The sequence below is a fragment of the Mustelus asterias genome, chromosome 5, assembly GCF_964213995.1.
Source record: "Mustelus asterias chromosome 5, sMusAst1.hap1.1, whole genome shotgun sequence".
In the NCBI taxonomy this organism is placed as follows: domain Eukaryota; kingdom Metazoa; phylum Chordata; class Chondrichthyes; order Carcharhiniformes; family Triakidae; genus Mustelus; species Mustelus asterias.
In genome coordinates this window covers 47,663,515-47,677,106 of record NC_135805.1, presented here as the reverse complement: position 1 = coordinate 47,677,106, position 13,592 = coordinate 47,663,515, and the positions used below count along the sequence as shown (strand labels likewise).

At 39.9% G+C, this 13,592-nt stretch overlaps 2 protein-coding genes across 4 annotated transcripts in view; one reads left to right on the top strand and one right to left on the bottom strand.

Moving 5' to 3' along the window:
* slc18b1 (solute carrier family 18 member B1) overlaps positions 1-7,349 on the top strand; it is a 54,757-nt gene extending 47,408 nt beyond the window's left edge. The window contains exons 11-14 of the mRNA XM_078212499.1: positions 788-862; positions 4,023-4,116; positions 4,225-4,274; positions 5,553-7,349. Of these exons, the coding sequence (XP_078068625.1) occupies positions 788-862; positions 4,023-4,116; positions 4,225-4,274; positions 5,553-5,607 (274 nt within the window). The 3' untranslated portion in view covers positions 5,608-7,349. The remainder of the gene's footprint in view (positions 1-787; positions 863-4,022; positions 4,117-4,224; positions 4,275-5,552) is intronic.
* A 2,077-nt stretch (positions 7,350-9,426) lies between these two features.
* The window catches only part of casp8ap2 (caspase 8 associated protein 2), a 39,144-nt gene continuing 34,978 nt past the window's right edge, over positions 9,427-13,592 (bottom strand). For all 3 annotated transcript variants that reach the window (XM_078212498.1, XM_078212496.1, XM_078212497.1), the window contains exon 10: positions 9,427-12,326. In XM_078212498.1, coding sequence (XP_078068624.1) covers positions 12,267-12,326 — 60 coding nt within the window. In that variant the 3' untranslated portion in view covers positions 9,427-12,266. The remainder of the gene's footprint in view (positions 12,327-13,592) is intronic.

The following is a 13,592-nucleotide window of genomic DNA, read 5'->3' as shown; positions in this document are numbered from 1 at the left end:
TTTCCTTCTTAAATATATTCGGTGTTTGGCCTTCACTGCCTTCTATATTATTTTTGTAGCATCTAGTTTTAGCTGCTGATTTACTCAGATTTGTAGTCTCTGCCCCTTCCAGCATTCGCAGTATTTTGCCTTTATCTAACCGTTTGCCTTCACTTGACTGCTCAATGACACCTCTAAATGAAAACTGAAGCTCCATCCACTTCCTGCCTTACTGTAGGAACTCTTTAGAGGCCAGCCTTTTAAACCAAACTTGTTGCTCAACCCACAATGAGCCCTCAACTTTTTCTCCATCACTTCCGGGGGTGGCGGGCCTCACCCCATCCCCATAGCGGAATTTGGAATGTCCGGGCAGTATCCTAAAGTCAGGTTTGGGAAGTCGGGAGTTTTCCCAACTCTGCACTTCTGATGTGGGAGTGAAGATTCAGTCCAGGTCACCAAAGTAGATTAACTGGTCACTTTCTCTTCTTGGGGTGCTTTATGTATGCAAATTGGCTGCCACATTTACCTGCATAAATGAATTGATTTCCAAGCGTTTAATGAAAGTCAATTTTTTTTCTCTGGATCACTGAGATATCATAAGGATGTTCCAAAGCTCTGCATGAACGCAAATTTAAATCAGTGTGGATATTAAGAGGCTTAATTAGAGAGCAGAGTTTTTCATCTCTATCCTTTTACTCGTCTCCCAAGTAACTTTCAACTGGAGGTGCGACTGTTTATAGCAAGATTTAATGAGCTAGTGTGAGCTTTGACTGTAATGATTGACATTGACTTTCACCTTTTTGTTTAGTGAGAACGGATTTGAAGAGGGCATTGGTACTTTAGGTCTAGTGTCTGGAATGTTTGGAGCAAGTTGGTGCCTTGGGTATGTATCAAATGTACATTTAATTTCTTGGGTTAGTATTTTAATAGTTTTGTAATGTCTACTGTGGGGGTTCCAATGATTTTGTACCTTAATAATTTCTGTTTTGAACTCTTCAGCTCAAAATGTATTCTGCTTTTCAGAACTGTCCAAAGCAAGGTTACAGCTTTTGTAGGCACAGTAGGCAGAAATTATGGTCAGGCAGGTCATGAGGAAAATACTTGCTGGAGGTTTGGAGAAAGAATAGAACTCACTTCTTGATTTGATTTGATTTATTATTGTCACATGTATTAGCATACATGTGAAATATTTTTTTTCTTGTGCGCTCTACAGACAAAGCATACCATTCATAGAGAAGGAAAGGAGAGAGTGCAGAATCTAGTGTTACAGTAATAGCTGGGGTGTAGAGAAAGATCAACTTAATGTGAGGTAGGTCCATTCAAAGGTCTGATGGCAGCAGGAAAGGAGCTGATCTTGAGTCGGTTGGTACGTGTGCTCAGACTTTTGTATCTTTTCCCCAACGGAAGAAGGTGGAAGAGCATATGTCCGGGGTGCGTGGGGTCCTTAATAATGCTGACTGCTTCTCTAAGGCAGTGGGAAGTGTAAATGGAGTCAATGGGTGGGAGGTTGGTTTGAGTGATGGACTGGGCTTTGTTCACGACGCTTTGTATTTTCTTGCGGCCTTGGGCAGAGCAGGAGCCGTACCAAGCTGTGATATAACCAGAAAGAATGCTTTCTATGGTGCATCTGTAAATGTTGGTGAGAGTCGTAGCTGACATGCCAAATTTCTTCGTCTTCTGAGAAAGTAGAGGCATTGGAGGGTTTTCTTAACTATAGTGTCCGCATGGAGAGACCAGGACAGGTTGTTGGTGATCTGGACACCTAGAAACTTGAAGCTCCTGACCATTTCTACTCTTCCCCATTGATGTAGACAGGGGCATGTCCTCCACTATGCTTCCTGAAGTCGATGAATATCTAAATTAGGCAGCAAAAGACATTCTGATGATTCACAATAGTTTTACGATGATACAATAGTTCAGCACAAACTCTGGTTTCTACTGTCCTTTCTGGATCCTTTCCCTGTCTAGAAGCCCCCCCCATTGGGGAAAAACCACCTCTTAAGTAAAGCTTCAATGAACATTAACTGCTCTCTGAAACAAGACTTGGTTTATTCTTAAAGGGACCTGCATTTCTAACATTGTCACGTGTTACAGGAAGTTCCTGTTGTATACAAGATGTTGAATAAATAAATGTATGTACTTTATGTTATGGCCCAAAACTTTCATGATGTGGAGATGCCGGCGTTGGACTGGGGTAAACACAGTAAGAAGTTTAACAACACCAGGTTAAAGTCCAACAGGTTTATTTGGTAGCAAAAGCCACAGAAGCTTTCGGAGCTCTTAGCCCCTTCTTCAGGTGGGTGGGAATTCTGTTCACAAACAGAGCTTATAAAGGCACAGACTCAATTTACATGAATAATGGTTGGAATGCAAATACTTACAACTAATCAAGTCTTTAAGAGACGAAACAATGTGAGTGGAGAGAGCATCAAGACAGGCTAAAAAGATGTGTATTGTCTCCAGACAAGACAGCCAGTGAAACTCTGCAGGTCCAAAACTTTCAGACAGTTTACTACATGCAGCCACAGGCAATTCTGAAGTTATTCCAACCCATCGCAATAAAAAAAAACAGATGTACCCATGTTGTTTTAGAATTCATGGTAAATATACGTGAGCACCTCCGTGCAATAATATCCACTACTTTCGTGCAGCGTTAGTGTGCAGAAAATTTGTAAAGGAACTCGGTCGATTAATGACAGTTTTGCTCATCAAGAAAGTTGAGAGAAGAAAAAGTTAGGACAGGAACCCAGAGAGATTGAGGAGATTAAGAAGACAAAACCTTGGAAATATAAAATAACAAACAGAGACAAGATGCAAAACAACAAACAGAAAACTCAGGTGCATCAAATCAGTCTCTATGACACTGTCATGTTTGAATGCACCCAACAAAACAGTGGAACAAACAAAAGTCCAAAGATGTGCAGGTTAGGTGGATTGGCCATGCTGAATTGCCCCTTAGCATCAGGGGGACTAGCGAGGGTAAATGCATAGGATTATGGGAAGAGGGCCTGGGTGGGATTGTGATCGGTGAAGACACGATGGGCCGAATGGCCTCCTTCTGCACTGTAGGGATTCTATGAAAGAACAAGAAAAATCTGAAAAATATGCACCTCTGCCTCAATAGTGACACGGTTGTCAAACAACAGAAAATAAACATAGACAAATGGATGAAAAACACACAGTGGTGGTCAATGGCAAAACGCTAAGCAGCACATCTGCTGCTTTTCCACACTTGTACCTCTTCCTCTACCTTCCCTCTATATCTACGCACTAGGCAGTTTTATAATGACCACATTTCCCATTTTCTGGTCATGTGTTTGTCACATTTATCAAACAATTTCCAGTCATTCTATACATTCGTACCTGATTTTTAAATGTGTTGGTTACACCTTTTCTGAGTGCTGCTATGTCTTGTAGAAAAGTTCTAGCATTTGTTTCTAGTATTGTTTCATAATACAGTATATAATGGCCCTATTTTGCTTTGCTGTGATGTTTTAGTAAATGTGGAAGTTTTACTTGTTGCAGGTCTTTTTTTTTGTACCCAATTTGCTGGTGCAACTTGGGTGCTTTGAATAACATTGCCTCAAGTTATCTGGCTATATGTAATTGGATGTCCCAGCTTCCTTCAAATCATGGAATGCCAATGTTAATGGACAGCTATCTGGTACTTTTGTATCTAGTCACTCACCTTGATCGAAATGTGAAAAAGCAAGAATGCTCAGGTTAGCATAGCCTTGTCACACAAATTTCATCCTCTGCTGTTGACTAATTCAAAAAGCCACTCTTCTAGGTTTGTATGCTGCCAGTACACATCACACGCATTGTATCATAAGACAGTAATAGCCCCTTGTGTAACAGGAGCTGACATACTACTGCCCTACCACCAGAACCAGGTACTGCTGGAGGCAATACAAACTGGAGCTATACGCATCAGGACTGGGATTGGATGTACATCTATAAGCAGAAGATTATAAATTTTGCTTTGGTACAAAATAACCTACTTAGTTGGTAACTAATATTACCTGTTTTTTTTTATAAATCAGATCATTTATAGGACCAACATTGGGTGGATATCTATATGACAAATTGAATTTTGAGTGGGCTGCAGCTATACAAGGAGGCGTTCTATTTATTTTTGTAAGTGGACACAACATGAATCTTGCAGAGACTATTTAGCCATCATTTTAAAATAAAATTGAAGAACCAAGATCCTGCTTATATAATGGTCCTTTCTTCTATCTTCAGGGTTCGTTGATGGGTTTGTACTTGATAGTGGAAATGGTGCGCAAAAGGAGGTTTGTACTTTGTATTTTCATATTAAAATTTAAAATGGCGAAATCTTGAGCCCATTCTTGCCGTCCACAGGAATGGTGGCGGAGCTCAAGATCTGGCGAAACTGGAAATCGCGAATTTTGCTGGCGAGATCACTATTTCTGATTTTCATTGCCCCTCGCTGGCGACGTAAATGGGTTCATGCCCAAAATGGGTGTGAATCTGAGTTCAATATATTTTAATGTATTTGCATTTAATTAAACACTTTCACCCTGCCATATATTGAGCCCTTGCCATATTTTTGTACCTTGCTGATGTGACATGATGTTGGCACGGTTTACAACAGGTTCACCCAGACATGAACCTGCCTTGGGATCCCCTGGGGGTGATGAGTGTAGCCCTCAGGGGAGGGACATGGCCAAACAGTGCCCTGGCAATGCCCCGGCACAGGTTTGCACTGACTGGCAGTGCCAACCTGTGCCAAGGGGCAGTGCCTGAGGCAGACACTAACAGGAGCTTCGTGGGGGAGGGATTCATTTATTTGTTGTGGTGGGAGGAGAAACATCGAAAATAGGTACAGGAGTAGGCCATTCAGCCCTTCGAGCTAGCACCATCATTCAATATGATCATAGCTGATCAGACATTTTTAGTGTCCCATTCCTGCATTCTCTCCATACCCTTTGATCCCTTTAGCAGCCAGGTCCAGCTCCTCTTGAACATATCTAATGAACTGGCCCTAACAGCTGCAGTAGAGAATTCCACAGATTCACAACTTTCTGAGTGAACAAGTGCTTCCTCATCTCAGTCCTGAATAGCTTACCCCTTATTCTTAGACTGTGACCCCTAGTTATGGACTTCCCCAACATCGGGAACATTCTTCCCACATTTAGTCTGTCCAGTCCCATCAGCATTTTATATGTTTCTATGAGATTCTCTCTCATTCTTCCAAATTCCATTGAGTACAAGCCCAGGGTGGAAGGTCTTAGTGCAGCTGGCTTTCCTAGCATATTTAGGCCCCGTCCATCAGCATGACAGCATGAAACATTTCTGGTGGGGGAGGGGGGAGACTCTCGTGGGTCCTGGGCCCACTAATTAGATGCAAATTCAAATATATTATACAGTTCCACATTGATATCTGGTGCAGAGATGATGGTGCTGGAAACTCGCAGAGACTGTGGTGCCCGCTAAACAGCCTCCATTTGAGCTAGGAGAAATGCCCCCCAACATCTCTTACCCTCATAATACAAAAATATATTTGTCTTCAGTGAAATTATAATTTATCTTTTCTCCTTTTCATGAAGGTCATATTCTGGGACTAGCACAGATGAAGAGCGAGCACTACTAGTACCAAATTGAATTTGGAAACTTAAGAATTTGTATGGAGTACAGTTCTCTTGCTGACAGCTATTAGACATCTTAGTATTTTTAAACCCTTTTTTTGAGTGCCTCGGTGTGTTTAAATTTTTATTTATATTAACTCGATAATGATTTAAAGCGATTTTATATAATTGTCACCAAATGTAACGACTAAAGAATGTTTTCTGTTATGAAAAGTATTAATTTTTTTAGCAATGTGAATACAAAATCATTTGTTGTCCATTCTATTGAATTAGCTGGTCTTAATCATGATTTTTCTGACCCGAGTAAACTAATAAAGTCGTCAGTTTGGAATTCACTATTTTTCTCCTCATTCTTTTTTTTCCCGTATTTTTTCATTGTTGCGTGTATTTACTTTAAAGATAATGAAAGTAGGATTATTTTCCCAGCTTTGTCGGAATAATTCAGAAACAACTATATGTTATTTGTCTGCTTGGATACTGAGGACAAAGCAGGTAACTTATTGAGGTGGCCCTGAAATGAGTCCACCATTTCAGTTTTCAGAGTACATTTTAAGATCCAAAGCAACAACTAAGTTTTATCCGAGCTGCACTTGGAAGCTTTATTTAGAACAAAGAAAATTACAGCACAGGAACAGGCTCTTCGGCCCTCTAAGCCTGCACCGACCTTGCTGTCCGACTTAACTAAAACCCCCTACCCTTCCAGGGACTATATCCCTCTATTCCCATCGTGTCCATGTATTTGTCCAGACACCCCTTACAACTCACTATCGTATCTGCTTCCACTACCTCCCCCGGCAGCGAGTTCCAGGTACCCACCACCCTCTGTGTAAAAAAACTTGCCTCGTACATCTCCTTTAAACCTTGCCCCTCGCACCTTAAACCTATGCCCCCTAGTAATTGACTCTTCCACCCTGGGAAAAAGCTTCTGACTATCCACTCTGTCCATGCCCCTCAATCTTGTAGACTCCTATCAGGTCGCCTCCTCAATCTCTGTCGTTCCAGTGAGAACAAACCAAGTTTCTCCAACCTCTCATAGCTAATGCCTCCATGCCAGGCAACATCCTGGTAAATCTTTTCTGTACTCTCTCCAAAGCTTCCACATCCTTCTGGTAGTGTGGTGACCAGAATTGAACACTATATTCCAAGTGTGGCCTAACTAAGGTTCTATAAAGCTGCAACATGACTTGCCAATTTTCAAACTCAATGCCCCGGCCGATGAAGGCAAGCATGCCTTCTTGACTACCTTCTCCACCTGCGTTGCCACTTTCAGTGACCTGTGTACCTGTACACCCAGATCTCTCTATCTATCAATACTCTGAAGGGTTCTGCCATTTACTATATATTTCCTATCTTTATTAGACCTTCCAAAATGCATTACCTCACATTTGTCCGGATTAAACTCCATCTGCCATCTCTCCGCCCAAGATTCCGCACACGAGGACGGCCTTAACTGGGATCTTGGGTTCATGTCACACTACCTGTAATCCCCACGATTTGCCTGGGCTTGCAAAATCTCACTAATTGTCCTGGCTGGAGACAATACACATCTCTTTAACCTGTGCTTAACCCTCTCTCCACTCACATTGTCTGTACTTTTAAGACTTGATTACCTGTAAAGACTCACATTCCAACCATTATTTTGTAAATTGAGTTTGTGTCTTTATATGCCGTTTGTGAACAGAACTCCCACTTACCTGATGAAGGGGCAGCGCTCCGAAAGCTAGTGGTTTGTGCTACCAAATAAACTTGTTGGACTTTAACCTGATGTTGTGAGACTTATTCTGTGACCGAGCCAGTTCTGTACCCACTTACCAGCTCACCTTTGATCCCATGCAACTTCACCTTAGATATTTTTGTTGGGGAAGGGTATTGAGGGATGTGGAGCAAAGACAATTAAGTGAAGTTAAGATGTTGATCAGTCATGGTTAAGTGAAAGGCAGAAAAAAAACACCAAAAAAATCACATTTTTCTTTCATGGGAAATGGGTGGCGTTGGCGAAGGCCAGCTTTGGTTGCCCATCCTTAAATGCCCTTGAATGAAGTGGCTCGCTGGTCATTTTGGAGGGCAGTTAGAATCAATCAAATGTTGTTAAAATCAGAAGCAATTTTCACAATGATACCACTCCAAGCAAAAAGACCAGCAATTTTCCCCCAATAAATCAATGGCTCATTTACTACACTGAACACAACTGCAGGTTTTCTCATGTCTTTTCCAGAGGAAGCAAAAAAAAAGTTGGTTAATGTTTCTTCCCCCGCAACATCCTGATTTGCAGATATTCTTGAATTGATTGCATTTTTAGGGATTTTTCTTGCCTCCTCCATTTCATAAGGACAGGAGACCTTTTTAGCCTCTCGAGCTTGTTCAGCCATTGTGAGATCAAAGCTGATCTTTGATCTATTTCCACAAATGTTTCGAATTCTTTCTGGGAGAATAAAAACCATTACTTCAAATTGCTATATTTTTCTCCATTCTGTCTTAACTGAAAGTTTCCAATTCTAATCTGCACCCCTTGCCTCTACTGTTTCAGGTTTCACCAGCATGATAGACCTGGTCAGCCCTATACAAACACTACGTCCCACTGTTTTATTATATGCTTTTTCAGCCCTCCTGTATAATGGCTGCTCTACACAATGTGATGTTACTGTTAGTCTTTAAACTGTGTGCATTTTTAAGTTAAGACAAAACACTGACAAATCGCATTTATACAGTACCTTTAACATAGGAGAACATTCCAAGGTTTGTCACGCAGTATAATCCCAAAGGAGATTTTAAGAAGGATGGGTCGAAGAGGTAGGTTTTAACGGATAGACAAAGGGTTAGGAAGGGAATTCAAGGGCTTAGAAATTAGACAACTAAGAAGCACAACAGCCAATGGGGAGAAGGGAGTGTAGAATGCACACAAGGTCTGAATTGGAGAAACATGGCAAGAGCACAGAAGTGGTTAGAGATGAGAAGAGGGGCAATGCCTTGGAGGGATTTGAATATAGGACGAGAATTTTAAAAATCAAGGTGTCAGTGGTCCAGGATTGAATGTACATTAGCCAGCACCAGAGCTGGCAAATGAATGGAACTGGGGTTAAGATACAGGAAAGTGCCAATGAGCTCAATTTTATGGAAGATGAGAATCTGGCCAGAAAAACATTGGACTAGTCGAGTTTGGGGTTAACTAAAATATGATGCTGGGGGTAGCATATGTGCAATGTTACAGACCTGGAGAAGAGTTGATAAGCTCAACTTGGAATCAAGTGAAATAACTTAGTGCCTTTCATAATCTCAGGACGCACCAAAGCACGTTACAATCAATTGAGCACATCTGCTGTTTAGTCACTCCTGTGATGTAGGAAAGTGTGGCTGCCAACTTGTACGCATTAAGGTCCCAAAAAAATGGCAGAGGGATAAATGACCAGATAACCAGTTGGTTGACACTAAAAATTCCATGCTTTTTTTTGATCAGTGCTTTTGGACCAATGTCCACCCAAAAGGGTCAGTGGGGCCTTGGTTTAATGTCTTATTTAATAGGACTGTACCTATGACACACTATGGTGATGTAATGCTGTACTCTGCGCTTAAGTTGCAGGAGAGGAGCTTGAAACAATATTCTTCTAACTCTGAGGCAAGATTGCTATCAGAGACAAGACTGACACTCAAATAGTTTCAGCTCAAGACAGTTGCCAGGGAGAAAGGAATTAGTGGTGATTCCAACACTGCCTTGCCTTTCATCAATTGACCTTTTTAATGATGAAACATCCTTGATTTACGCAGTGCAACTCTCTGACTATAACTAAAATGTAATCTTGACAGTATGTAGCAGGATATTACCAATACTAAAGCAAATATACTTCAAAGGTTTTATTAAAAAAATAAGTTACAAAAGTGAAAATCATCAAGATCTTATTAATTTAAACTGTGCAGGAGTAGAATCATGCCTTATACCCGTGAACATTACTTCATATGGTGCAACTAGTCTAAGCAGTCAATAGCACTACAAATGGACAGGAATTGCAGCATTAGCATAGGCCACATACAGATCATGGGCAAGAAGATAAATGATCAAGACACTAAACAGACAAAACTTGAGCGCATTATTTGGATTTAGACAAATTTATAGCAGCATAGGTCTTAAAATGAACATTTAATATCTGAAGTAAAAAGCATTGAAGGACAAATTGTTTACAACTTTTGACCTAGAGAACAAACATTGGCAAAAAGCAGGAAAGAAAATCCAGCCAATAATTGACTGGGCTAGCATTTTTTGCAGCCGATAGAAAACAGACGTAGGTTCCATCAAGGTTTATAAAAATTACAGCCCTCATTCCACCTATCTTAGTTGAGTTTGACACAGCTAGAAGTTCCCACCCCTCTGCACATCCTCTGACTTATTCTTATTAGGCTTTCCAGCTGACTGGAAACAGGCAGAAAATCATATCTGGTTTCTCCCTATATATTGTAATCCTTACTACTGACCAATTATTTTTAATATGGTACTCACATTTGGTGCAAATTTCTTCAATCAAAAGTCTGAGCAAATCTTTAATGATAATGAGTACTTCAAAAACAAAACTAAATTATTAACAGCAACAAATCTTCTATTCCAATCCCTTCCAATTTCTTGCACTCGGGAAGGGCTTTAGCAGATGCTAGGCTAAAACCCTTCCTCCTAGTACTCACCCGATGCCACACAAATGCATTTTCTAGCAGTGATTACCGGATAATAATCCGGCATAGAAAGCATGGAGTACTCCCTTTTAGCCCAGAGGGACTGCAGCCAATTGCAGTGTCCTAATCTCCATTCCTGCACTATTTTAACTAATACCATTGTTAAATCTTTTCTTTATAAACCAGAGTGGAACCATCATGACAACCATATTTCAATGTTGTTTTGCAACAATGTAAGTGGGGAGAAAACTTAATTTGGAATTAAGGGTCCTGTGTAACCTTACTGGCAAAGTAAAATCAGAAAACAGCAAACAACTAATTAGGAAAGAGAGCAACACAGAGTTAAATAGAGATTATCCCCTGAGGAAGATATTGATATATGGTTCAAAGCTCTAAATGCACATGGGACAAAATTAGTTCACAGAGTGTCACTTCTTTCTTCATTGATATCAGTGAAGAATATTGCAAGGGCCATGCAAGTGCGATCTGCGGCATTGCCTAGCCAAGGAATAAAGATAGATTACTAGAAGTGGTGTTATACAAATGAATTTCTCCCACATAAACCTTGTGTAGTCATGATATGTTTTACCAAGCGTGTTTCATTAGCATTTGAGATTTCAGCATTCAGTTGCTACCACTCGTTCATTTTGGCCACTACCGCATTGTTTGGCATTAACTGCTTCAAGTAATATTGAATTGCCAATTGCAATGCTTTGGTAGGCTTTTTCCATAAGTGAACTTCTTATTAAGAATATATCATCCCAAGATCCTCCAATCACTTTACCCTCAAGTGAAACCTGTGACTATTTGTTTCTTGTTAAAGCACCACTGATGCACCGGCTATATTCTAGGGATTTGAAATTTCCCAGTTATCCGCTCCTCCTGAAAATCACAATTCTCAATTTCAGTTCTCTTCTTCTGTGTAGCTATGAACCTAAAACAAATCTTGACCATCGGTAGCACTGAACAGCACCTTAAGAGTCCAGTCTTTAATCTAATGGTGTTAAACCTATCTGCAAGGATACTTTTGATGTGGAAAGTATCAGAAATGCCAATCTTTTTACTTCCTGTTCCAGCAAAAAGTTGAAAATATAAAAAGCTCTATTAAGCAATTTAAGCACTGAAGCCAAGGAAGGCATCTAAACTGCTAATACTGCATTTGCATCATCATCAAGCATTACACACTTTTCTGGGCATGATACAAAAGAAACAAAAAATAAAAAGTAACTTTTACTTCTCACATTGAAACCTAGCAAAAATAAATTACAATAATAAATCTTCACAGTTTGAAACATACTTAACACACTTCCGTAAATTTCAAAAACCTGTATTTATAATATTAACAAATTTACAAGGTTGTATTTAACAGTTTTATAAAAACAGGTGTGAATGCAGATAGCTTCAAAAAAGTTTCAAACCTGCCTCAAAAGATATTCACAAAAATATAAATTGCATGAATAGATTTATGTACAAATACATATTTTATACTTTACAGACTATACTAATCTGACAGCACACCTCAGTATACGCACCGAGACAGGCAGTCAAATGTCAGTAATGTATACAAATGTAGAGGGGAAACAGTAAGAACAACAGAGGTACCTGTATTTAAATTTACTTTAAATAGACAAATCACTTTCATTGACACTGTCAAATTGAAACAAATCGCGGCATTTAAAGTGTGTTTCATTAAGTTTGTTGTAAAGCTATTAATTGCTGGTCTGGGGTGACACAACAATTCCCAAGGTTAGGGGCTGATGAAAGGCAAAGGTGATTGAAATAAGTGCAAAGTTCTTCATGTATGTGCATTCCATTCCAACGTATTGCCTAATACATCTGATATATTGTCTGATGTCTTAAAGATGTAAGAACTGAAAAAAAAAATTAGATTTAAAAGAAAACACCGGATTTAAACATTGTGGGTTATTCGTCAGCCACTTCTGTACTGAATATTTCTTCTCTGAAATTGCTTGGATGTTTTCTACAGGACAGACATATGCACCTCAGATGCACAAACTTTCAGTTCATGTTTTCTGACTTTTTGAATAATTTCATCAAACGATGGAACCGTTCTGAAACCTGGAAAGAAAATAAATCTGAATTACATCTTTGCTTGGTGCCATATGCTATATTGTTTTGTTTTCTAAGTATTATTGTTTTATAATACTTGTGGAGTACCTTTATGTTGTTAAAAGTTGCTAGATAACTTATATTTAAAATAGCTTACATTTAAGTGATTGTCTGCCCTATCAAACCGTTCCATAATCCAGAAGACCTGTGGTAGATCTACACTCAACTTCTTCTCTCGTAAAATTGCGAGTCACCACTGGTAAAATCACCTGTCATCCTGTATCCTGGTTCAGGAAAATGCCAGCCCTTAGATCAGATGACAAGCCCTTAGATCAGCCCCTCAAGACTGCTCCACCATTCAATAAGATCATGGCTGATCGGATTGTGGCCTCAACTTCAGATTCTGCCTACCTCCTGTGCCCTTAGATGCCCTTGTTGGCCAAGAATCTACCTCTGCCTTAAAAATATTCAATGACACTGCCGCTACTGCTCACCGGGGAAGAGTTCCAAAGACTCAAAACCCTCAGAAAATATTCCTGAATGGAAGACCCCTTATTTTTAAACTGTGTCCCCAAGGGCTGGTCTCTCCCGCGAGGGGAAACATCCTTTCAGCATCCACCTTGTCAAGTTCCTCTGGATTTTGTGTCTCAATAAGATCACGCTTCATTCTTCTAAACTACCAATGGATACAGGCCTAGGCTGTCCAACCTTTCATCATATGATTACCAACCCCCATCCTAGGTATCAGATGAGTGAACCTTCTCTGAACTGCTAATGTATTTACATCCTTTATCAAGTAAGGTGGCCAAAATTGTACAGTTCACCAATGCCCTGTAGTTAAATTTCCCGACTTATATATTCCATTCTACTTGCAATAAATGCCAATATCCCATTTGCCTTCCTAATCACTTATTGTGACAGAGGGTAGAATGCTAATTCTCTGGGATTCATGTAACAGGACACCAAGGAAGTTCTGCAATCACTCTCTATTCAAATAATATGTTGATTTTCCTATCAAAGTGGACAAGTTACATTTTCCCACATTATATGTCATTTGCCAAATTTTTCCCTACTCAGTTAACTTATGTCTCTTAACAGGCTCCTAATGTCCATTTCACAATTTACTTTCCTACCTATCAATTGTTTTAAGGAACGTCTGAAAGGAAGAAAGTGAGATGGAGAAGTTTAGGGGGGATATTCCAGGCATAGGGCCAAAGCAACAGAGGGTATGGCCAACAATGGTGGAGTGATTAAAATTAGGAGGCCAGAAATAGA